The following is a 25765-nucleotide window of genomic DNA, read 5'->3' as shown; positions in this document are numbered from 1 at the left end:
GAGGATAAGGGAGAACTAGAAGAGACAAATACATAAATCTTAGAGATGTTTGTTTTCTTCTTCCAGTAGTAAATCTCTTCCAATATATACCTCTAAGGAAACCAGCTTACTTTGCTGTGCTTGGGGATTAGGATCATTTTTCAAGAGTAAATTTAGATTGTGACTATTTGTCATTTCTGGGCTGAAGTGTGTTTATAAGTTTGTAGCATAAATTGGCTCACAACTTTTATTGAAGTTATTTTTGGTCTTATTTTCAATTCAATTGAAAAGTGAAAAAGTATGTCCACACTCACACATGTACACACATATTAAATATATAACATTAAAAATCTTTTTAGAATTGTGTATCAGTTTTTATTATTTAGAATTGTGTATCAGTTTTTATTATTTACTATACATTATGTATGTGTTTGTGTGTGTGTGTGTATATATATATATATATATATATATATATATATATATATATATATATATATATACCTTAAATTTTAGCTCTCTTAAAATTGATATTTTGAATAAGTGAGTAAATGTGTCTCTAACTGACACAGAGTGACCCTTTATTGTAAACTTTTAATATTCTTAATCCTTATTTCTGGAAGAGATGAGAATTCAAAGCAAGTGTGAACTCTGTCTAGATGGGTGACCTATCACCAGAATATTTTGTGGCCTGATGGCCTGTTACCAGAGGGCCATTTACTTATTCAAGATCTCTTGACACTTTCTCCAAGGTTCTGGGATCAAACTGTGTATTTAAGCTTCCGGAATCTCTCCTGCTAATTCTAAAGTACTTCTGCCTTACTTTAGTTTGTAGGTGTCTATTTTGAGTGTGAAGATCACTCCTAGGGAAGTGAATATATATGTGTGTTAGAAAGAAGGATGCAGAGTTGAGCCTCCGATCTTATCAGAGGAGGCTCATAATCTCTGGAGGAAGTGATGGCACATATTGAGTCAAATTCCTACCAAATTCCAGTCCCAGGTGGACAAACCAGGATCCTAGGACTGGATCTCTCTCAGGAAATAGGAAACCATTTTTACATCTCTCTAGAGCTCCAGACTGTTTGATTAAGAAACCAGATTCCGTGAAGCCAAATTTCACAAGCTCTGTTTTCAGTACCTCATGCCAGAGATTCAAAAGGAGAAATTCAAGAGTTGTGACTGCTGCTAGAAGGATTCTTGGCCAGCCTCTTTAGGAAGATGTCAGACATGAAGAGAATTATCTGGTAATATACCCATTGGTAATATAGAGCTTTTTCCTTTTTCTGTAATTCTAGAGTTTAACAAATGCCTGTTGATTTGGTTTGATTTGGCCCAAATAAAAGGAATCCTACTTTCTGAGGAATCTGCACTGGTCTCCAGAGTGGGCACTGAGGTAGGAGTCTCACCTATGTTTCTGACAGCCTAATAATTAATGCTGTTAGAGAATATGGCTTTGAACTTCACTTGGGAGAGATGTAGAAACTTGGACCATGCTCCTGCGGATTTCTACAGGGATGGGATTCTAAAGAACTCCAGGAATGTGACCTCCCAGGGCTTTCAGGATGCAAACTAGAGATGATCTCCCATTTGGAGTGAGAGAAAACACTATGAACATTGAAGAAAGAAATCTAAAGCAATATCTTTCCAGTTGAGGAGGTCAAATTTGTAGTCATAAAGTCAGTTCCAAAGTGAGACATTTCTATCAGAGAATCATTCCAAGACTCACAAGGAATGGTCCAGCATAATTGGGAAACCTGGTGGCAGATTTCATAGACAGCACAGTGATCCAATTGTAAAGTTAAAGCAAGTCATGATCACTCACAAGAAATGAACAATAAGGTCAATTTAAGTGCTATTTCCTCTCTGAAACTTTCCCTGATTACATTGTTGTCAATGCTTTTTTATGTTCTCAAACTGCTTTGCATTATTTACGCATCTATTCAACTACCACTCTTCCTACCACTAGTCCCCCCATTTTCTCTCTCAAGGAATAATAAATATATCCCTTGAAATCTAGGATATTCTGTTTTCCAAGTGACTTCAAAAATTCCTAAGTATTGTGTTTTCCCAGTTCCCTGTGCCTTATGAATCCCTAAAGCAATGAAGTTTAATAGTGCCAGATCAAGAGATATCTACTATCCCTCTGTCACTGAGAGATAATATGACATAGTGGAAAAAAATTTGTGGCTTTTAATATATCTTCTTATTAATATCTATATAATCTTAGATGTTGATCAACAGCTCTGGGGCTCAGTTTCCCTTTCTGTAAAATGAGTGGATTGGTTCTAATGATGTTAAATTCTTCTAGCTGTGACATCTCATAGCTCTGGATGGTACAAGTAAAAAGTAGTGACACTAATTTTTATTTTGTGAAATGTCTCCTAACTTTCCAGTTTGAATTCTTATGTTGCTGCCCCTGAAAGATATCACCCAGGATTTGGGTTTCTTCTAGAGTCGAACTTTTATCATTCTGAGTTTTAACACTTTGGAGGTTTTAAAATGACGCTTTCTTTGCTCACTTCTTAAAATAGCCTGCATAAGTCTGCACAGTGAAACACACGAATGCATGTGTATTTACGTGTAATCCCTGCTCTTTAGATTCTTTTATGTATTTTTTCTATACACAAATCTCCATTTCAGAGTTTTGAGTACAGTGCTCCTCATTCTCTAAAAAAGAGTTGCTTTGTGACTTGGAAATATTCTGAGAGGAAGGCTGGTTCTCTGCAGTGATAAACAGATTTTCCCATATGTTCTTTGCTTGATGAACACCTGAAGCTTGTGTAATACTTGATGCTTGTGTTTGTGGAAAATCACGAGTGACAGTTAAGCCATATTCTGGCAGCCCTTAAATGCTGCTAGAATTTGGGAGTCTGAACCATCTTTGCTCATTGTGAAAAGTAAAGCATCATTTCCAGATGTCTGTTCTCTTGCTCTGTGAAGGAGAACATAAATGCAATCTATTGCTTTCTTTTCTTCATTTCATTTCCTCTTATATTTATGATAAAACTTGGTTTTCAATTAAAGGCTGTGCAAGACTTATATCTGTCAGCCTCTGTCTGGACTGATTCCCTCCCAAGGTTGGGACTCTCTCACTGCCAAATTCTTCCATTTGTCCCATACTGCTTCACTCGTAGAAACAATCATTAGGTATTAATTGTCATCAGTTGCCTCACTTGTGGAATAAGCTCTGACAGGAGTCGTGCCAGTGATTTGTGGGAATAGGGTCGCCATTTGTTATTATTTGGCTCAGGAGAGGAATGAGTCTTTCACCAAGTGAGAGGGGACTACATCCCATAGATGCTTCTTAGTTCAATCCTGACATGATTATGGTCTCACATGAGCCGGAAAAGTTATGGAGCCCAAGTGAATGAACTGATTTTATTATCCTTTTAACAGGCAACTCCATGTTGTTACGTGTCTTGCCTTCTGTGTATGAAAAGCAACCCCAACCAATTAACAGTCATGTGACAGAACTGGTGACCCTGATGTGTCAGCTGGAGTCAACAGAACAACACCATCTTCTCAGGCTGTTGCAGATAGTTGCAAGAAGGAAACGGCCCATGGTAAAGGCATATTTTATATAGGCATATTGGTAATAAAAACAACAGATTGTTTATATGTATAAAATCTCAATTGAGCTTCCCGACAAAGCTGTGAGATAAATATTGCAGCTACAACCATCCTGCTTTGTGGAGGAGGAAACTGAGTCTTGATGGAATTAAATGACTTGCCCATCGTTACATGGCTAGCAAGTATCAGAGATGGGAGCCGAGCATAGGATTTTCTGACTCTTACACTATACCATACTACCTCTCAAGGACAGATATATAATACCAACGTGTACAAGGTGATCTTGTGTACTTGGATATAGGTCACAGACACAAATGTACTTGTCTCAAAATAAAATGAATCAGTCACTCAGTATTTTCTTAGTACCTACTGGGCTTCTCTGTGCCTATCACTGGGGATACACAGATACCATTGAAACCGTCCCTGCCCTCCAGTAGCTTACGTTCTATTAGGAGATGTACATATAGATTAACAAGTAAACCCAAAATACTCATCTCTTCTTCCTAGAGCCATGTAAATGGGAAAGTCATAGTCAGAGGCTGGAACCAGTAACTGGAGAGAATGGGTGTCCCACAAATCTCTGGTCAATCTTTATGGTTCCATCTGAAGGTCAGGGACAACACTTGAGGTAATCCCTGGAAGCTATGGCTTCCCATATAGGTACGGAGTGAGTAAGTCCCCACACAAATGACCTGAGTCATGGGGTAGTCTGTTTCTACTATCAAAAGGGACTTTAGTCCTTTGTCTTAGTATCTATCATTTATTTCCATCATGGTTCATGAACAAACAAATGCTTGGCCACCATTTAGTTGTTTCTCTATTAAATCTATTGATGACAATGAGAGCAAACTTAGCCCATAAATCTTGCTTGCATGTATCTGTGGCTCAGTGACTGTCATTGGCATGTCTCGGCTCCTACCGAGCTAATTCAATCTGCTGCCTGCAGCTGGCCCCCTATTTATTGCCACAAGTATATGCCAGTTCTGGCCCCCTATTTACTGCCATAACTATATGCCAGTTCTGGCCCCCTATTTATTGCCATAATTGTATGCCAGTTCATTTTGAATGTCCTTGAAGTGCTTCCTGGCTATTGCTCATGTGTAATTGCCCCTCTACACTTAAATGATGGTGTTGGACCCAGCCAACCTGTGGCCAAGTGTCTGGAACCTGGTTGCCCAGTGGCTATGTGATTTCAATGCCTCCACCTTTTTTCACATATTTACTGTTTCTTTGATACGTAAAACACACACACACATAGGAGAGATTAGGACAATAAATGAAAGTGAAAATTATATCTGTCCATTTGGCTAGTAATATCTAAAGCTAGTTAAAGGGTTTATTGAGAGAGAAAGTTGAAACAGATGTCTAAACAACACTTTTTTAGAAGTACTAAATAGTCTCAGACACTTAATACTTCCTAGCTGTATGACCCTGGGCAAGTCACTTAACCCCAATTGCCTCAGCAAAAAAAAAAAAAAAAAGTACTAAAGAACTGGAAACCTAATAGAGGCTCATTGATCAGGGGGTGATTAAGCACACTGTAGCCAAGGCATAGAATCAAAGTGAATGCACCTATTCTTTTCTGATTTTAAAACCAGTCCCCATGATCCCCATGATTATTGCATATTAAATGCCCATTTCTGATCACTTCCTCATCAGATCAGACACTCGAGGTTTTCCCCCCTTATTTTGCCCTCACTTCCCCCCTTTTTTCTCATTCCTTCTATGCTCTCTTAGCTGACATCTCCTTTGATCCAATCACATGCAAAGCAGAAGTGGCTTTCCTGATTTTCCTCAGGAAAATCAATTTTTGGCAATCAAAATAATCACCCTGGGCTGAAATATTAAAATATATCTGGCCCATATTTCCTCCAATTTCCTTCAACCGACCAGTATTATATTATGCTTGTCCAATATTCTCCCACAACTTCACGCAGGGTCCTCCTAATACAGTAGTTCCTTTCTTGCCTTACCTTAACATTATGAGGGCCCCAATAGGACATATGGGTTCACTAATTAGTCCTCACTCTTACCTTATGACCAGTCAGTGGTTTCTTTTGGCTCAAATTTTTTTTCTATTCTATTTCCACCTGTAGTTCTCCTTTGTAATTTCATGTTTGTGTTTCCCAATCTACTTACATTCCCCCATCATCTGAGTGGAATTTATTTCCGTATTTTAGAGACTGAAGTGATCTCTACTGAGAAGTCATTCACAGGAATCAAAGCTATGTTAAGCTTTAATATCACCCTACCCTGATCAGTTGAGTTATCAGAATGAAATAATTCATGTTACATATACATTATGTAATTACTCCCTCCTCCGAGTTCAGGGTGTTAACCTCATGACATCCAAAAAAGATGCCAGTGTATATAGAAGAAAGGAAACAGTACTATTTTCCTCTGATAGGCAAATAGACACAGGAAGCATCATGTTTATAATGTGAAAACTAATTTCTTGACTGTCCTCTATCACTACAAAGAACAGCACCATAGCACAGTGGAAAGTGTTGACTCAAGAGTCAGTCAGATCTTGGCTCAGCCATTGATCCTCTATGTGACTTTGAACCAGTCACTTATAGTCTATGGAATTTGGGTTGATCTAGAGGATCATAGAAGAGATGGCAACTAAGATTCTTTCCAAATCAGAATCTGTGGGCTACAGCTAATAAGGAGTCAATAATAGGAAGTAAAAAGAAAAACTCTCCAGAAGACCAAGGCTCCAATCCTGACTGTACTGTTTACTAGCACCATGGGCATGATATTCAACTTTACAGGATTATAGACTTAGAGCTAGCAGGGATTGTAGAGATCATCAAGTGTATATTCTTCCTTTCACAGATGAAGAAGCTGAGGCACAGTGAAGGTGACATTCCCACATAGCTAGCAAGGATCTGAGACATGATCTGAACCCATTTCTTATCCATTGCACTCTGCTGCCTTCTAGACTTTAGTTTCCTTTTCTCTAAAGCAGGGAAGTTATAAATTATTTGAAGTACAAAGCAAAAGGCTTCCTATTATATTATTGATCAACTTGGAAAAAATGAATGTTCTTTTGCTAAGAGTAGTAATGGAAATCATTATTCCGGTTCATATTTTAAGAGAACTCTACCAAAGTCATCTCTCATTTGTGTCTGGTCCTCACAAATCCCATGAGAAATTGGGAGGATAGAAATCATTACACAAATTGAGAAAGTTGATGCTCATAAATTTTAAATGACTTGCTCAAGACCACTTGGCTAATCAATGGTAGACCCAGGACTCAAAAGCCAATCTTCAGACTCAAAAGCCAATCTTCTGACTTGATCATCATTAGTCATGGACACACCTAAGATAGTTTTTCATTGAGTTTACATTTTGCTTGTGTTAGTCAATGCTCTTCTCCCTGTCTTTACCCCAGATTTAATGATCCTACTCTATGTTTATCTATATTCCCCTGATAGAATATAAGCTTCTTGAGGGCAAGGAATATTTCCTTTTTTTTTGTCTTTGTATCCTCACTGCCTAACATAATGCCTGACACCTAGCCGTTGTATAATAAATGCTTTTTGATTGATCAGTTGCATTCGATTAATTGTGCAACTTTGACAAAACTCACCCATTTATTTGGGATCTGTGCTTTGATTTAAACAAGAAAGTTAGGTCCACCAAGACCTAGACACATATGACAGAGGGAGGCTGGTGTTTACATGAATGAAGCATGAAGAGCAAGGTCTGTAAAATGGCATACTGTGGAATAGGCCAGGAAATGTGCAAGCAGTTTCCCCTTTAGACAGCCTCAGGTCAAGTATGTTCACTTGACCTAAGCAGCTGGCTGACACTTCGACTATATATTGCCAGTGATGTTTCTTGGCTCCCTATTAGGACATATAATCGCTGTCCAACTCTGAGATATTTATAGTCCTGCTCATTCATATATTCCATTTACCCAAATTCAACTTTGCAAAGGTCTTCTAGCAATTATACATATTCAACCATGGGTACAATTTTCAGAGGTTGTTGATATAGTGACTTTAATTATTCCAAACTCTTCTATACCTAAGCTTGTCTGTGATGTTGTAATTAGTCAGCTGCTGTAAAGGGTGATTAGTCAAATACTTATATAAATAAATCATTTGCATTACACCTACTATTTGCCTTCACTTAGGATGTACTAATGTAAGCGGCAAAGTGCAGTAAGAGACAGTGTGGTATAGTAGATAGAAAACCAGACTCGAAATGAATAAGCTCTAATTTGAACAAACGTATAACTTGAAGCAAGTCACTCAACAGTGAGAGTCTCGGCATAAGCAACTTTCTCAGACTACGTCCTCAGGAAGTTGCTCATCTACATTGAGAGAAAAGACTTTCTGCCCTAGGAGTTCTCTGTATTAATGAAATTATAGCTGTTTCAAACAGCCCTAAAATGTCATACCAAATGCAGAGTCAAAAGGGATTTTATTGGACACATATAAATAGCCCCAGTCACAAAGCAATTCAGTGGCCAGAACCCTAATAGCCAGGAGACTTTGCTGGTAGTCTCAGCTATCCGGCTTCTAACTCCTGTGAACTCAGATATTTCAAAACTCTTTGGGTCTCATCAGGTCAGGGAGGACGTTGAACCAGATGCCATCTAATATGATCCCTTCCAACTCTATTCAGAGAGTCTTTCTAGAGAATTACAGTCAAGAATCTAACACGAGCAGGAAATCATTTGGCCCCACTCCATTTTATAGAAGTAACTTACTAAGGTCATACTGGTAGTTAGTATGTAGAAGTAGGGTTCTATTTATATGGAGATATTACATATACATGGGCAGCTAGACAGAGTCCTGGACCTGGAGTCAAGAAGACTCATGTCCCTGAATTCAAATCCAGCCTAAGATCCTATGGCAAGTTACTTAACCCTGTTTATTTCAATTCCTCATCTATAAAATGAATTGGAAAAGAAAATAAACTGTTCTAGCATCTGCCAAAAATATCTCAGATGGGGTCATAAAGAGTTGGACATGACTGGAATGGCTGAACAACATGTATTTGTGTCTAGATGTCTATACCTGCACATTCATATATGTACATATACATTGTGTATACATCTGTGTAGTGTTATGTATACATATATTGTGTGTACATATATTGTATACACATATTGAACAAAAATTGTCTTTATGTTTATACATATTACATGTATAATATGCATTACTTATGCAACAATTACAAATACATATTGTATTTGTGCATATACATATGTATATACAATGTACATGAATGTATGCATAGAGATAAACATCAGAACTTTGAGGATTTCAAGCCAAGTCTTCCAACTCCAAACAGAGCAATATTACCATTGTATTCTCAGGTTTTCCTAGACATTCACAAAGATGATGGATGATTTTTGCCATCTATTGCTATGTTCTTTAGCAGGAGGTTCCCCCCACTTCTTGGATCTTTTCCTTTAAAGGGGAGTAAACAAAAGGGTTGGGACTTTGATAACTAAATGGCTTGACATAGGCAAAATGAGGCAAATTTGGTTCAGCATTTTCTATCTTATGAATTGTAGGTTTTTGTCCTCAGTTTCTTCATCAGGAAAGTTAGCTATTGATTAGTTTAAAACTCATATCTGATTAGTTTGCCATTGAGGTCCTTTCCACTTCCAGATCTCTGGCTTAAACTATCAGAATTTGGGGATAATAAGAAGGCTCCCTCGGATTTTTGAATATTCATCATTTCAAGTCACATTTTCCCAATTTGGTTAAAGTACTTGAGAAGCCAACACTTTTTAATATCTCCTATTTTCCTTTTAAATTTTAATACCCTCCCCATTATGGTTTAAAGGAACGCCAATATTCCAAAGGAGCCCCATATTCATCAGGATATTATTTACAAAGGATTAGTGGTAGCAGAGGCTTTTGTAAACATTCTTCCTTCTTTCTTTATGAGTTCTGTCCAGTCTTTATAAAAAGCAAGTCAATTGGAGTCATCAAGACTTTGATTTGAAATTCCAAACTGATGAGGTTTGAGTGGATTCCAGACATGGCAAAGTGTATTTTCCTCATCTCTCTCTAGCAAGTGTGTTTCTTAGTCCTTGTCATCAGCAGTGGGACTTGAGAGGGGGCTTCATTTTTAAAAAGTAAATAAAAAGCAATAATTTGCCTCCAGGACTGCTGGCTGGAGAAGAGAGTCTAAGTCTAGGCCAGTCATTACATGATTTATTTCTTTTTCAAGAGGCAGCTGTATTGTATCAGAAACATTGACAAATTGGGGGGTAGGGGGTATGGTTGTGTTTGATCCCTTTCTCCTGAATATTGGCTTTGACTCACTGACTTTGGGCAGGTCATTTCATCTCTGTGAGCCTTCAATTCTTCTATGAACTGGAAGTAATGATGCTTATTCTACTCGAGTTATCATGGGGAAAATGTTTTGAAAACTTATAAGGGCCCTACACATCAGGATAATTCCAATGACTCCTTTCCCTCTCCTGCTTAATTTCTAGGTACTTCAGGAGTGTATTCCTCTCTTAATTGGTCACTTAAAGAACCTTACTCACAGTGATGTTATCCTAAATATACTCACAGAAATATCTAGCTACGAACCAGCAGCTCTGAGTCATTTTCTTCCAACACTGAAGGAGATTGGGACAAGCTTTCCCAGCCTGATTGGACAAATGGCAAGAATCTATGGAGCGGTTGGGCATGTGAATGAAGTAAGTACTTATATTTTTAACCCATAAATTCTGCTGATGATTAAATCATTCTCTAAACTACTCTGGTCTAAGAAACTAGAAAATGGGGTTTTGAAGAGTGATGGCAGATGTTGGGTCTCATCTTAGCAAGGTTCTCTCAGTAGATAGAAAAGAGAAATGATGAGTGGGGTGCCAGTTTTGCTAGTGTATATTTTTTATTAAGCATTTACTTTACTATGTTCTACTAGTATAAATGGTAGTTGGGCTGGATAAAAGATAGGATTTTGTGAATGTAATCCCCATAGTCAGAATGGAAGAACATTTGATTTGTAGAGAAGGAAGATAATTCTGCTAATAACTCTGATGAGAGAATCTCTGTCTCTCTGACTTTCTCTTTCTGTCTCCTCTCTCCATCTGCTTTTCCCTCTTTTATTTCTTTCTCTTTCTCCCCCTCTTCTTCTTTCCCTTCCCACCCTACCAACATGTTTGTTGCTTACCTATAAAAACAGAGTGTCTCAAAGTGACCTGTGATTTCAGGAAGGTAAATAATCAAAAAGGGTCTACTCAGCACTTATTCCCTTTTAGACACTGTCCTAAGTAAGCACTGGAGATTTGAAGGTCCCCTGACCTTAAGGAGCCTCTTTTTGAACAAGGAAATCCACACATACAATAGAAGGCAGTTTTAGATCAGATGAAACACATGAAAAAATCACTTAGAGGGAAATGCAGTAGCAGCTGTTGGAGGAATGGAGGGATGGGTAGGGATGGAGCAGGAAAGGCCTCCTGAAGGTTGGATTTGAGATGAGTATCAAGAAAGGCTAAAAGTCCCAAGAGGTGATGAGGAAGAAGAGCATTCCTGGCATCAGGGAGATCCAGAGTAAAAAGGAAGAGTGATATATTTGAACAGCGAACTGGCAAAATGGCCTTGAGAGCACATGGAGGCTTTGGCTTTCTGCTGACCGATTGTCTCCATAACTGGAGGCCTCTCCTCTCTCACCTCCACCTCTTGGCTTCTGTGGCTTCCTTCAAGGGTAAGCTCATAACCTACTTTCCATTAAAGGTACTTTTTGTTCACCTCCCATCCCTGACAGCATCTGTGGGGGATTATCTGTCATTTATAATGTATACAGACACACACTTATACACAGATGAGTATATATGTGTGTGTGTATACACACACACATACATACATACATACACCCACACATACACACACACTTTTCACCAGAGAGAGAGATTTAGTCATTTATGCAGGACACCCTGCTAGCTCAGCAGCCAGTTCTCAATAGGATTGAGGACTCAGGGCCTTCAGTTTTAACTTCAAGTCTCCATCATATTGGGAGAATTCAGAACTCAATTCTTTATGAGTCATACTTTATGGATTGTGGGGATAAGACAGTGATAAGCAGTTACTCCTTTCTGTAGCTTTCTAAAAACTTAAATTTTGAGGTATAGCTTCAATTAGAAAAACAAAGCCTAAAGTAGCTTTAGATCTTTCTTCTGTCCCAGTAGGAAGCACAGGGCTCAATATTAGTCCTATCTGCTCAGACTTACCAAAGAAAGGGTGGGATTGGGTAGGGGGGTAAGGGGAGGGACATATATTTGGTCTTAAATCATACTGCCATTCTCTCTGGACTTCAAGATCAAGCAATTAGCTTAAGAAGTTTCACCTAATTGCAAATAAGTTCTTCTAAGAAACTATCCAAAGATCTCTTCCCTGACAAATCTATTTACTGTTGCCGTATTCCAACAATAATACAGATTTCTTCTTTCCTTTGAGCTAAGAATGATAAGCTACAAACATCACTGGATTACTGCTTAAATCTTAACCAAGTTCATAAAATCCATTCTTTGACATTGCTATGTTGGCCTCTTGATTATCAGGTTGCTACAAGTGAGAGCATCAATACCTTTACCCAACAATCAGTGGAGAGGACAATGCTGTTTGTAGGCTCTGATAGTGTTCCAAAAATCAATGAGCTCATCAATCAGAGCAACTTTTTTGGCTTCTCCAACATCTTTTAACAATTAAAACAATAGGTTATAAATCCCCAGAGTGATTTAATATGTTACTTTTAAGCTTCATTCATTAGTAGGTACCATAACTAAAATGATAAATTTTTGTCTCCTAAAAGCTCCAAAATTAAAATTAAAAGCTCCAAATAAAAAAATTTAAAAATCAAATAAGCATAATTTTAAAATTAAAATTTTGTTCTACCTATTATTACAAAAGTTGCATTTCTGCCCAACAAATAAAAGAATAAATTATAAAATAAAAGAAGCAAACGTGTACTTACTATTATCTTCAGTATTTCATATTAATTTTTTTACTTTACAAACATTTTAGAGAAATAAGTCACAAACAAGCTGTTTAACATAGTCTAATAAGGAATTCAACAAAAGTTTGCTATATGTTTCAGAAAATAGTCTTGAGTCTGGTTCTGAGTTGAGTTTTTATATTTTATTTTGGAAAAAATAAGGTAAAAATATTCTATTACAAAAATGTAGTGGACCTAACCAATCAATAAAAATCAATAGCTAATTATAAAGTATTGACTTCTCTAATGGTTGACCAATGCTATATTAAATATCAGATAAACTTAAAGTTCAGTTGTATATATTGCTTCATATTTCAATAATGTTTGCATATAGGGTGTTCCAAAAGTCTTAGTTGAGTTTTAATCTAAGCTTAAAACTGCACTAAGACCTTTGGAGTACCCTTCTAGGCTTGTGTATTTTATGTTGTATATATCCTTTGTAAGAGTTTTTTGGGCTGATCTGTTTGTTGTTGGAGTCCACAAAGTGAAACAGGAAGTCAAGGGCTCGAATATCAATGGTATAAATTAGCCTTTGTAAGGGAAGAATCTCTAGAGATTTGATTTTTTTTTTCTTTTCTCTTACTAGTGCACTGGCTGGACTCTCAGAAAACTGAATAATTTATTAATGTTGCTAACAAGTTTATGTGGAAATCTGTCAGACCAAAGCAAACATAAGCAAACAATAAGTTTTAATTGGAAAACAGTCAATAATTTAATAAGAAGCAATTTAGAATTTGTTTCTGCAGAACATTTGTTATTGCATTGATGGTTTCAAGATGGCTTGTAATGTGTGTGCCCAACAATCACGATTTTCAAAGACTTTGACATTTGCACTGCAAGAATGCAAATGTTCATAATATTTTGATCATTATTACATAGTTGATAAGTTATAATTAAAAGGTAATGAGGGAAAAGGAAGTTACTCTGTTGCAGTTTACAAAAAAACAAAGAGAAGTATGCATATGGGCCTAACTATCAATTGGGAATTAGTCCATGTTCCAATGTTGAACCTTGTAGGGAGGGGTTCGGAAACAATTTGAAAAGCTGCAAGAATACACTGTACTTAGATGTAATGACTTTACGAACACCAAAATCATTGTGTACGTGATGTTAGTGATTTTGAGTTGCTTATATAATGCTTCAAACATGTCCATGCCTGTTGCCACACACATAAATTTTGTAACATGATCAGAAAAATATGTTTGCAGCAATTATTGCTTAAGGTGCCATGGAAGAATCGTTAGGGTAAACCCCTTAGACCATTGTCGTTTCATGAACCACTAAATGGCAACAATTGAATTAGTGTTTTGCCTGCAGAGATGCAGTTCGGCACGTTCTCTTGCCTGCCCATCCTGTGTAACTTCTGCCCATATTCTCCCGTACCAGTGGCTAAGTAATACCAAGTCAAGCCAAGAAACATTTGTTAAGTATTTGCTATGTGTCAGGTACTATATAAAGTGCTCAGGACTCAAAAAAGGTGAAAGAGAGTACTTTATTTCAAGGAACTCACCGAAAATGGGGGAGACAACATGCAAGCAACTATATGCCAACAAAATATACAATGAAACGTAATCTCATAGGGAAGGCAGTGGTGAGGGAAGAGGAGTATTAGTAAAGAACTCTTACAGAAGATGAGATTTGACCTGAGTCTTGAAAGAATCAAGGAATCCAGGAGACAGAAGTGACAAGAATAAGTTTTCCAAACGAAGGGGAAAGTCAAAGGTGGAGTCAGAAGATGGAGAGTTTTGTAGGGAAAATGGCAAAAAAGCCAGTGTCTTTGTATCATCTAATACAAAGAGGTGAAAGAGGTAAAACTTAGGAAAGTTAGAAAGGAGCTGGATTATGGAGGACTTCAAAACCAAACGTGATTTTACACTTCATCCTAGAGGTGACAGAAAACCACTGGAATTTACTAGATAGGAGAATGATATGATCAGACCCGTGTTTTAAGGACATCAGTTTGGCGGCTGAATGGAGATTATATGAAGTGGGGAGAGCCTCGGGGCAAGGAGAGCAACCAGAAGGTTATCGCAATGGCCCAGGCGTGGAGCGATGAGAGCCTGCTTTAAGGTTTTCACAACCCCCTGCTTTTTCTTCTAGTTTCAGTGGATATCAATTTCTTCTGTTGTAAAGTGAGGATAATAACAGCATGGTTGTTGTGAGGATCAAATGAGATAATATTTGTAAAAACACAGTACTGTGTCTGGCACATTGTAGGCACTATATAAATACTTTTTCCCTTCTCCCCCCCTTTCACTTCTCTACTACCATCATTACAGAAATAGAAGGGGTACCCCATAAAGCTGAGGGTTGTTTTGTGCTTTTATTTTATGGGTTGCCATGAACAAAGAATTCCTCTACATGCTGAACTAAGCCAGCCCTTGAATATCCAATGTACTTTGTACTGGAACCATACAGAAAGCCTTTCTAGCATGATGGAACCTGCCAGAGTTTATGTTCCATTAGCTGAACTTTTCGGGACTAAGGGTTAACACCAGGTCAGATGAGACCTTGGAGCAGGGTCTTGTGAAGATGCTTGAATATAAATAATCCATCTTTGGTTGACGACGGCTACAGGGGATCTGCTGATCTTGCTCCGGCACCAAGAAATACAACCCCTGATGTGACAGAAACCAGAAACTAACTGAGCAGAAATAATTTGATACCCACAATTCCCTTTAAGAACCTGTCTAAAATGAACACATTAATGAATCCATTCATTTACATAGTACCTGGCAATGTAGTGTTTGTGAAATGCTTTTTAATTAATTTGCCATTTATAGTCATAAAGTTTTTATTTAAAAAGTACTATGTTCTCTCACTTTGAGAAAAATTTCATTACCTTGAAATATTTATAACATATAAGGAAAAAAAAGTTGTACACTAAAAAAAAGTTCATCATATACATTCCGTTGGATTAAGGAATACTACAATTCCCAAGTTGAACAGCTATTAACATTTTAGGGAATTTGTTACTCAAACCCATTAAGAAAGGATGGAAGTGAATAGTTCAGAGCCAGGTTTACTTAACAGCAGCAGGACTGAGCAGGGGAGTGCTCTGGGAGCCCTATCAGACAGCATAAAGGCACCAGACGGCCACAGAAAGCGTCTTTCCCCCCTCCTTGGATTTCAGTGTTGGCTCCCTCACAATATGAAGACCGATGAGATATATGAGAAGCCAGGCTCACATTGGATCAGTTCAGCCAACAGTTGTTAAGCATCCTGCTCTGTGGAAGGCAAGAGGGAGTCAGACGTAGTTGATCGAAAGCCAGCATCAGATTTGGAAGGACTCGAGTTCAAATGCTGCCCTTTACACATACTAGTTGTGTGGCTCCAAGCAAGTCATTCAACCTCTAGGTGACTCAAGGTGACTAAGAGAACGTGCAAAGTGGCTGCTGAAGAGATCAGACTAGTTCTGCTGGACCTCAGAGGAGAGAACCAGGAGCAGTGGGGAGAAATTATACTGGAACAGAATTGGATCTGGTTTTAAGAAAATCTCCCTTAAGAATTGCTCATATTTTACCTATATTGGATGACTTCCTATCTAGGGGAAAGGGAAGAGAGGAAGGAAGAAGAAAAATTTGGAACACCAGTTTTGCAAAGTACATGCAAGGATGGTTTTCAACATTCACCTTTGCAAAACCTTGTGTTCCAAATTTTTCTCCCTTCTTTCCTTCTACCCCCTCCCTTAGACAGCAAGTAATCCAATAGAGGTTAAATATGTGCAATTCTTCTATACATATTTTCATGTTTGTCATCTTTGCATGTATTTTGAAAACAAAGAGCTATTATTTTAAAAAGGAAAAAAATCTTCCTAAATATGAACATTGTCAAAACGTGGAAGGGATTTTCTTAGGAAGTGAGTTGCTCATTGCTGCTAGTTTTCAAGAGAAGTCTGGGGAGTCCCATCTCTGATTCTCAATCAGGTACACCCAGAGGTTCTCAAACTGTGGCCCGTGGGCCAGATGTGGCCCTCTGAGGACATTTATGCAGCCTGCTGGGTTATAGCAAATAGGCTGAGGGGTGGAGACAGAGTATGAGCTTTTGTTTTTACTATAGTCTGGCCTCCCACAGTCTGAGGGACACTGAACTGGTCCCTTATTTAAAAAGTTTGAGGACCACTGAGTACAGCTTGAAATCAACAGCCTTATAGGTTCTTCCTAACTTCGATGCCATTACTCTCCTGGTTCTCTTCCTACATTGCTGACTGACTTGTTTTATTTTGCTAGATCTTCACCTATCTTCCAAAAGGGATTTTCTCTTACCATTGGTCTTTTCTGTTGTCCCTATGCTCTTTTCCTTGGTTAATTCATCTGCTCCCAAGGGTTCAATTACCACCTCACTCATATGACTCCCAACCTTTTTTTTTTTTTTTTTTTTTTTGCTGAGGCAGATGGGGTTAAGTGACTTGCCCAGGGTTACATAGCTAGAAAGTGTTAAGTGTCTCAGGCCAGATTTGAACCTAGGGCCTCCTGAATTCAAGGCTGGTGTTCTATCCACTGTGCCCCCTAGCTGCCCCCTGACTCCCAATCTTTGCATCTATAACCTTAAGAGAAATGACTTTTAATAACCAATAATTTGGGGAGATCTAGAGTTTTCCTCTCCATCCAAAGTCCATTCTCTTGAAGGACATTACTGATAATTAATGAATTAGCTCTGTTTAATCTTGGTCAGATCCCACCCAATCTTCCAAGGAATTTAATGTAAAGTGAGGAAGCTACATGTTCTATTCAAGCTTGAGTAGAAACAGTTCCTTTTCTCTGGATAGCCCAAAGCTGTGTGTGGTCTGAGTAAAGACATAGTATCTCTGTCCAAGGGTGACTCTCAGTCCTTCATTTTAATATAACTCATCTTATAATGTATTATCCATTCAGAGTTGATTGCCAACCCTCAGGAACACCAAATCTTTGAAAAGTGAGTCACACCATCTTGTCTTTGGTCTAAGAGAGATGATCAAATGACCATCCAACTTCTGCCATAATGATCTTATTAATAAAATGAATTGCCCAGAAACCATGTTTCTCAAAATTACTTTGATCATCATGCTCTGAGCTCTGCCTTGACCTTATCAAACCTGGATATTTTATAAACTCAACATGTTCAAAACTGAATTCATCATCTTTCTCCCTAAAAAGCTGCCCTTTGTTCGTTTTTTTTTTTTTAAGGAGGGCACAAAGAGTTCCCAGCTCTAAAAACAACTCAGTCACTATGCCCTTCTTAAAAAAAAAAAAACCAAACACTGAATCACTAAATCTATATCTATATCTACTTATTTATATTATATATAAATCTATTAAAAAACTAAATCTATAAATCCAGACAGAATCAATTTTTGTTCTCAAAGGATTGCAGTGGGATTCTGGAAGGTTTGTTTGTTAATGATTGTTTTCATTCACCTGGACTTTCTAGTCCTATCTGTGGCACACGGCCTGGACTGGACCTTGCCAGCTGAGTCTTTGCTGGGGGTGCTCGGACCACTGAAGATGTCTTCCTTGTATCATTCTTGACACTGGCTAGATATGAACAGGAGAACTCCTCAGCAATTCTTTGGCTCTCCTCGAAAAGTTGACTCAAGTCAATTTGACCTCCACACCAAAGGAAACTAAAGCCATTTCATTTTAAATAGTCTAATTCCCACCAGGATATGGTCTCATTAGCAGTAATGGCCAGACCAAGTAAATCAGGGCAGCTCTGGAAGGGTGTTTTTTTTTCCATTTATTAGATTTCCTGGGCAGCCACTTCAAAGTGCTGAAAACAAGGGAGAAAATGTCTTGAATTATTGTTCTGTGTTACCCTATAGTATTCGAAATTGTCACCGCAGTGAGAGTTTAGGTAGCACCTCACCTCATGTGCATATCGTGGGCCCGTGGGCAACAAGGCAGCCCCTCTTGTCACTCATCATCACACCTGACACTTTCCCAGCGCTTTAAAAGTTCACAAGGCGTTTTGTCAACATGATCTCATTTGGTCCTTTGGCAACTGATCATTTGGCATTTCTTCCTAGTTTTTCTGCTGTCAGGGGGAAATGGGCGTTAGATCCTGTGTACTTGGTCTCATTTTCCCAACTGGCCAAAATGCCAACTAAGCAGCTAGAGGATTTATGTCCTCGCTGCTCTCAGAGACCTGGACACTTCTCATTCAGAGAAATGGATTGCATTCAACCAGGTCAGGTTTCAGGGATGTCCGGAAGACCTTTCACAAAGTCAGGAAGAAGAGGAAAAACAGAATAAATGCAGCTGAGGATCATACCTGTCATGCTTATCTGGCTTTTTAAAAACTTCCTGACAAATGGAGAACCAAAGCAGGGGGCGAGAGATGGGATGCTATAGGAAACACCAGTTAGGGATGGATTGACTCCTCCTTTAACTTATTAAACCATGACTTAATTAAAATCATTCAATGGAAATTCCCATTTCCACAAGATTTGCGACCTTGGGCAAACTTTTGAGTGTGTGTGTGCTTGTGCATGTGTGCGTGTGTGTGTGTGATAAAATACACTTTTATTGAGCTGTACTGAATGTCAAATATATGACACTTCTGTTCTTCCACATTTCCCTTTTACTCTGGAACTAACTTATATCCACTTCCTGTTTTCTGCCCTTCTCCCATTCCACCAGCTGCCAGTGCCCACCTGATGGTAGGACAGGATTTCCCTTTGGGGAAATTGAATCATTCATCCCCTTTTAATGATCTACAGGAATGATGCTATAGATATACAATTATAGCACTTTTCTTTTGAGGATTCCCTGAGGGACTGAAAAAGTATATGTTTGAGAAAAATGATCCTGTGATTAAACTATCCACATAAATCAGCTCTTTATAAGGGTGGACAACTCCATCAACAAATGTTAATTATTCTATGGTTTCTTAATAAACATATAACTTATATCCATAGTCTAGGAATCTCAACTAAGTGATGAAATTCACCTACTCCCACATTTTCTTAAACAGAAATCCCCTTGAACAGTAGCTATTCAAATTTCACTTCTAGTGAGAGACAACCCAGTACCTCTGAGACAATCCATTTTACTTTATTATACCCCTAATTGTTGAGACATTTTTCATTATATCAAACTCAATCTGCCATTTTGCAGCTCCTATTTTTGGCTTCTAATTCTATCCTAAAGGATAATAATAACCACCATTTACATAGTTTTTAAAGTATTTAAAGTTTGTAAAGTGCTTTACAAATATTATTTTAAACTCACAACAATTTTAGAAATTAGGTGCTATTATCCCATTTTATAGGTGAGAAAACCGAAGCAGACAGGATAAGTGACTGCCCAGAATCACATGAAAAGCTAGTTTCTGAGACAAGTTAGGAACTCATGACCTCCAGAATCTCAATCCAATTCTCCACTCAAAATATCATGTCTGTGGAAGTATAAGGCTAATCTTTTTTTCACATGATAGCCCCTTAGACTCCTGAAGACAAGTATAATATCCTGCCTGTCTTAGTTTTCCCCAGCTAAACATTCCTCACTTTTCATCTTAAATTTCATCTGAAATAGCTTTCATTATACTCATGATTCCAATCACCCTTCTCTGGTATCTCCCAGCTTGCCATGATTATTAATAAAATGTAGTGTGCAGACTGCCCCTAATATATGGAGTCTAAATAAGATAGAATACAGCAAGAATATCATATTCCTAATTCTGAGGCTGCCACTCTGTTAATTCAGTGTCCTGGGACATACCTCTTTAGACCTCCTTTAAGATGTCCCCAAGGCAATTTTTTTGAATTAGAGCATGAAACTATATCCAAATCCACCCAAATGTCCTTTATCTTGCACTTATCTATTGCTATTTTGTCCACAAAAATGATAGGAAGTTGTCAGTTGCCTTTTTGACATCTGGATAACTTGCTGTCTTTAATAATCCTTTAATCTGCCAGTTGTATGGTCCATCCATATGTCCAATGAGAGACTTGTTGAACCTTTTAAAATTATTATTAAATAGTAATTAATTTTTCTAATTACTTATAAAAACAATTTTAACAGTAATTTCTTTTTAAAAATTGAGTTCCAAATTTTCTCCCTTTCATGTCCTCTACCACAAATGGTAAGCAATTTAATATGTTATACATATACAATCATGTAAAATGTATTTCCATCTTAATCATGTTGTAAATGAAGAAATAGACCAAAAGGGAAAAAAAAAGGAAAAATATAAGATGAAAAATCACTCAAAAAATTCTTTGGTCTGCATTCAGACTCCGTCAATTCTTTCTCTGGATGTGGGTATCATTTATCGGAGTCTTTAGAAATTGTTTCAGATCATTGTATTGTCAAAAAGAGCTAAATCATTCATAGCTGATTATCATGGAGCAGTACTGTTAATGTGTATAATGTTCTGCTGGTTTACTTCACTTTCACTCAGTTCACCTAAGTCTTTCCTAGCTTTTCTGAAAACAGCCTGCTCATTATTCTTTTTTTTTTTTTTTTTTTTTAATTAATTATAGTTTTTATTTACCAGATACATGCATGGGTAATTTTACAGCATTGACAATTGCCAAACCTTTTATTCCAACTTTTCCCCTCCTTCCCCCCACTCCCTCCCCCAGATGGCAGATGTTAAATATGTTAGAGTATAAATTAAATACAATATATGTATACATGTCCAAACAGTTATTTTGCTGTACAAAAAGAATTGGACTTTGAAACAGTGTGCAATTAGCCTGTGAAGGAAATAAAAAATGCAGGCGGACAAAAATAGAGGGATTGGGAATTCTATGTAGTGTTTCCTAGTCATCTCCCAGAGTTCTTTCCCTGGGTGTAGCTGGTTCAGTTCATTACTGTTCTATTGGAACTGATTTGGTTCATTTCATTGTTGAAAATGGCCACATCTATCAGAATTGATCATCATATAGTATTGTTGTTGAAGTGTACAGCAATCTCCTGGGCCTGCTCATTTCACTCAGCATCAGTTCATGTGAGTCTCTCCAGGCTTTTCTGAAATCATCCTGTTGGTCATTTCTTATAAAACAATAATATTCCATAATATTCATATACCACAATTTATTCACCATTCTCCAATGGATGGGCATCCACTCAGTTTCCAGTTTCTGGCCACTACAAAGAGGGCTGCCACAAACATTCTTGCACATACAGGTCTCTTTCCCTTCTTTAAGATCTCTTTGGGATATAAGCCCAGTAGTAACACTGCTGGGCCAAAGGGCATGCACAGTTTGATAACTTTTTGCCACTCATTATTCTTTATGGCACAATAGTATTCCATCACAATCACAACTTGTTCAGTTATTCCCCAACTTTACCTCAATTTCTAGTTCTTTGCCACCACAAAAAGAGCTATTATAAATATTTTTTGTACATGTAGGTCCTTTTCTATTTTTTAATCTTTCTTTGGGATATAAACCTAGTTATGGTATTGTGAGGTTAAGGAATATGTGCAGTTTGTCTTTTGGGAATAGTTTCAAATTTCTCCCTAGAATGGTTGGATCCATTGAAAGCTTCACCAACAATGCATTAGTGTCCCAATTTTTCCACATTTTCTCCAAAATTTATCATTTTCCTTTTCTGTCATATTAGCCAATCTAATCGATATGAGGTAGTACTTAAGAGTTGTTAATTTGCAATTCTCTAATCAATAGTAATTTAATTGCTGAACCTTTTCAGGGCTTTTCACCCACCTATGGGGGTCTACATGTTACCTAATTCTCACATGTGGCTCCAAGAAGCTGTAGCAGTGACCTCATTCTGGTAAATCATCTTGGCAAATGGGTTAAACCAGGTTGAGAGTAATCCATCGATGAGTTAGAGGGATGTCTACCTTGACCTTGTAAAGACTTCCCTGGCAGAATAGGTGACATAAACAGTTTATTTTAATAGGACATGAAGTTTGTGGAAAGAAGTACTATAGAGAGCTTAGAACTTAATCAGACATCAAAGACACTACATTTACCCACTGTATCCTAAGTGATCACTAGGAATTCTGACTTTTGTCCTGAGAGAGTAGGCTGATGACTTCATGCAATTCTGCATCATTTAAATCCAATTGACACACAAGTCAAAATGTCACTCATTCATAATGTTGACCTGTTTAGAAAATGTAGGATGAGCAACAAACACCTAATCTGTCTTAATGTCCTGAGTTAGCTTTATACTTCAGTCTTTTTTCATTGTTTATGGATGAAATTAAATAAACATTAAAGTTTTAGGAATACAAATCAGAGATTTGGTCCTACTTAATTTAAAGTAGGACTTTAAAATTTTTTTTTAATTTAAACCCAAAGCGAAGGATGATAATTTGGTCCGTAGGCTTCAAACTCTCATCATAATTTGTTTAACTTTATTCCATTAGCCAGTATGATTGCTATATTTATGTAGGTAAACCATCAATGTTCAAAAATTCCACTGATCCATAGTGTTTTCAACATCAGTTAATTTCCTGCTAAGTAATAAATGAAGTTAAAATAAATACAGAAACATCTGGTGTTCCTCAAAGAGATTTGAAGTGACTAGAAAATAAGAATTCCTAGAATTTGGAATCAATGTTGATGGCAGTCCTGGCAGTACATTCTGAGACATTTGAGTAGTAAATATATGCCTGCAGTTTCAGTTTTCTAATTGCAGAAGACTTTTAACAGGGAGTATAAGCAGCTATCAGCTTCCCTTGTAGGGAGTTGCACCTAGAATAACTGAAGTTTTTGCTCAGCTCTTGTAGGTAGAGATGCATGAAATAAATATAATGTAATAATAAACATGTAATAAAGCATATGATAATGAACAGGACTTAGGGAGCTACGACCCAATAAGGAGATCTCACTGGAGATAGCCAGCTAATTCTTTGACACTTCCCCATGGGAGACTCATCCTACCTAGGCTCGAATTTCCCTTAAGAACTTATCTGGGGGGCAGCTAGGTGATACAGTGGATAGAGCACCAGCCCTGAATTCAGGAGGAGCAGAGTTCAAATCTAGTCTCAGACACTTAACACTTCCTAGCTGTGTGACCCTGGGCAAGTCACTTAACCCCAGCCTCAAGAAAAAAACAAAACAAAACAAAAAAAAAACAAACGTATCTGTTAGTTTAATATTTGTGTACTAGTTCTTATGACTCTCTGGGAAAGTTGGATTGTTTGCTTAGAGAAATTACTATGGGATGTATTTTTTGAATATTGAAAAATCTTGAAAAGAGGATGATTGTCTACACTTGCTTAGAATCCCAGCAGACACTGAAGTAGGAATGATACTGCAGGTTCCTATGTGTCAGGGGTTCTTAATCTTTTTATGTATCATAGATCCCTTTGTCAGTCTGGTTAAGGTAACAATCAATGTTTTAAAATAAACAAAGCATAATAAAAATTACAAATGCTTTTCACACAAATAAAGCCAGATGTAAAAATTGGAAAAATATCAAGTGTTTATAGGAAAGTTGAGCTAAGAGAATGAAAATGACAGTTATACATAAATTAGTTTACTTTTTCAGTGCCATATCAAACTGCCAAAAATTTATTTTATAGAATAAGAAAAAATAATAAAATTCATCTGAAAGAGCAAACGGTCAAGAATATCAAAAGAATTAATTAAAAATGTAAAGGAAGATATACCATATCTAAAACCACATTATAAAGCAGCAGTAATTTGGTTCTGGTTAAAAAATAGAGTGATGGATCGGTGGAATGGATTGAGTAGCCAAGTTATAGAAGTAAATGACAATAGTAATCTCTTGTTTGATAAACTCAAAGATTCCAGATTCTGGGATAAGAACTCAATCTTTGACAAAAAAAGTGCTGGGAAAACAGTATGGCAGAAACCAGGTATATAACAATATCCTCGTATCATGTATGAGCATAAGCTCAACATGGCTACATGTTTTAGACATAAAGGGTGATCCTGTAAGCAAATCAAGAGAGCAAGGAACAGTTTACCTGTCACATCTATAGAGAAGGGAAGAATATGTGACCAAAGAGGAGATGGAGAACATTATGAAATACAAAATAGATAATTTTGATTATTAAATAAAAAATACAAAGCCAATGCAACCAAGATTAGAAGAAAAGCAGAAGATGACAGGAAAAGATAATGATGAATGATGAAGGGGATGTGGGAAAACTGGGATACTAATACATTGTTGATGGAGTTGTGAACTAATTCAACCATTCTGGAGCACAATTTGGAACTATGATGAAAGGACTATCAAACTGTGCAAATCCTTTGCTCCAGCAGTGATTCTACTGAGCTTGTATCCCAAAGAGATCTTAAAGGAAGGAAAGGGACCTGTATGTGCAAAAATGTTTGTGGCAGCCCTCTTTGTAGTGGCAAGAAACTGGAAAGTATATGGATGCTCATCATTGGAGAATGGCTGAATAAATTGTGGTATATGAATGTTATGGAATATTATTATTCTGTAAGAAATGGCCAGCAGGATGATTTCAGAAAGGCCTGGAGAGACTTACAGGAACTGATGCTGCGTGAAATGAGCAAAACCAGGAGATCATTATACACGGCAACAAGATTATACCATGATCAATTCTGATGGACGTGGCTCTTTTCAACAATGAGATGATTTAGGCCAGTTCCAGTGGTCTTGTGATGAAAAGAATCAACCGCACCCAGAGAGAAAACGAAGAGAACTGAATGTGGATCACAACAGAGTATTTTCACTCTTTTTGTTGTGTTTGCTTGCCTTTTGTTTTTTTTTTTCTCAATTTTTTTCCCCTTTTTGATCTGATTTTCTTGTGCAATATGATATTTGGAGAAATATGTATAGAAGAATTGCACGTATTTAACATATTTTATTTGCCATCTAGGGGAGGGAGTGAAGGGAGGGAAAGGAAAAAATTTAGAACACAAGGTTTTGCAAGAGTGAATGTTGAAAATTATCTATGCATATATTTTAAAAATAAAAAGCTTTAATTTAAAAAAGGGAAGAAGAAAAAATGGGAAACAATTGTTAATAGCCAGTGGTTCTACTGAAGGCCTCATTTCTCAAATATATAGAGAACTGAATCAAATTTATAAGAAAAAAAGTCATTCCCCAGTGGATAAATGGTCAAAGAATATGAACAGGGAGTTTTCAGATGACGAAATTAAAGTTATCTACAGTCATATGGAAAAATGCTCTAAATCACCATTGATAAGAGAAATGCAAATTAAAGCAACTCTGAGGTACCACCTCACAAATATCAGATTGACTAATATAAGAGAAAAGGAAAGAGGATATGGGTGAATTGGGACACTAATACTTTGTTGATGGAGTTGATCCAATCATTGTGGAGAATG

The 25765-nt window shown here is 37.3% G+C and overlaps 1 protein-coding gene across 1 annotated transcript in view; it reads left to right on the top strand.

Annotated features, from left to right (window-relative positions):
* VEPH1 (ventricular zone expressed PH domain containing 1) overlaps positions 1–25765 on the top strand; it is a 189035-nt gene that overhangs the window by 46905 nt on the left and 116365 nt on the right. The window contains 2 exon segments of the mRNA XM_074298072.1: positions 3373–3539; positions 10016–10225. Coding sequence (XP_074154173.1) covers positions 3373–3539; positions 10016–10225 — 377 coding nt within the window.

The sequence above is a fragment of the Sminthopsis crassicaudata genome, chromosome 3 (genome assembly GCF_048593235.1).
Source record: "Sminthopsis crassicaudata isolate SCR6 chromosome 3, ASM4859323v1, whole genome shotgun sequence".
In the NCBI taxonomy this organism is placed as follows: domain Eukaryota; kingdom Metazoa; phylum Chordata; class Mammalia; order Dasyuromorphia; family Dasyuridae; genus Sminthopsis; species Sminthopsis crassicaudata.
The sequence above is the reverse complement of the archived record's forward strand: the minus strand, read 5'-3'. Positions and strand labels throughout refer to the sequence as shown.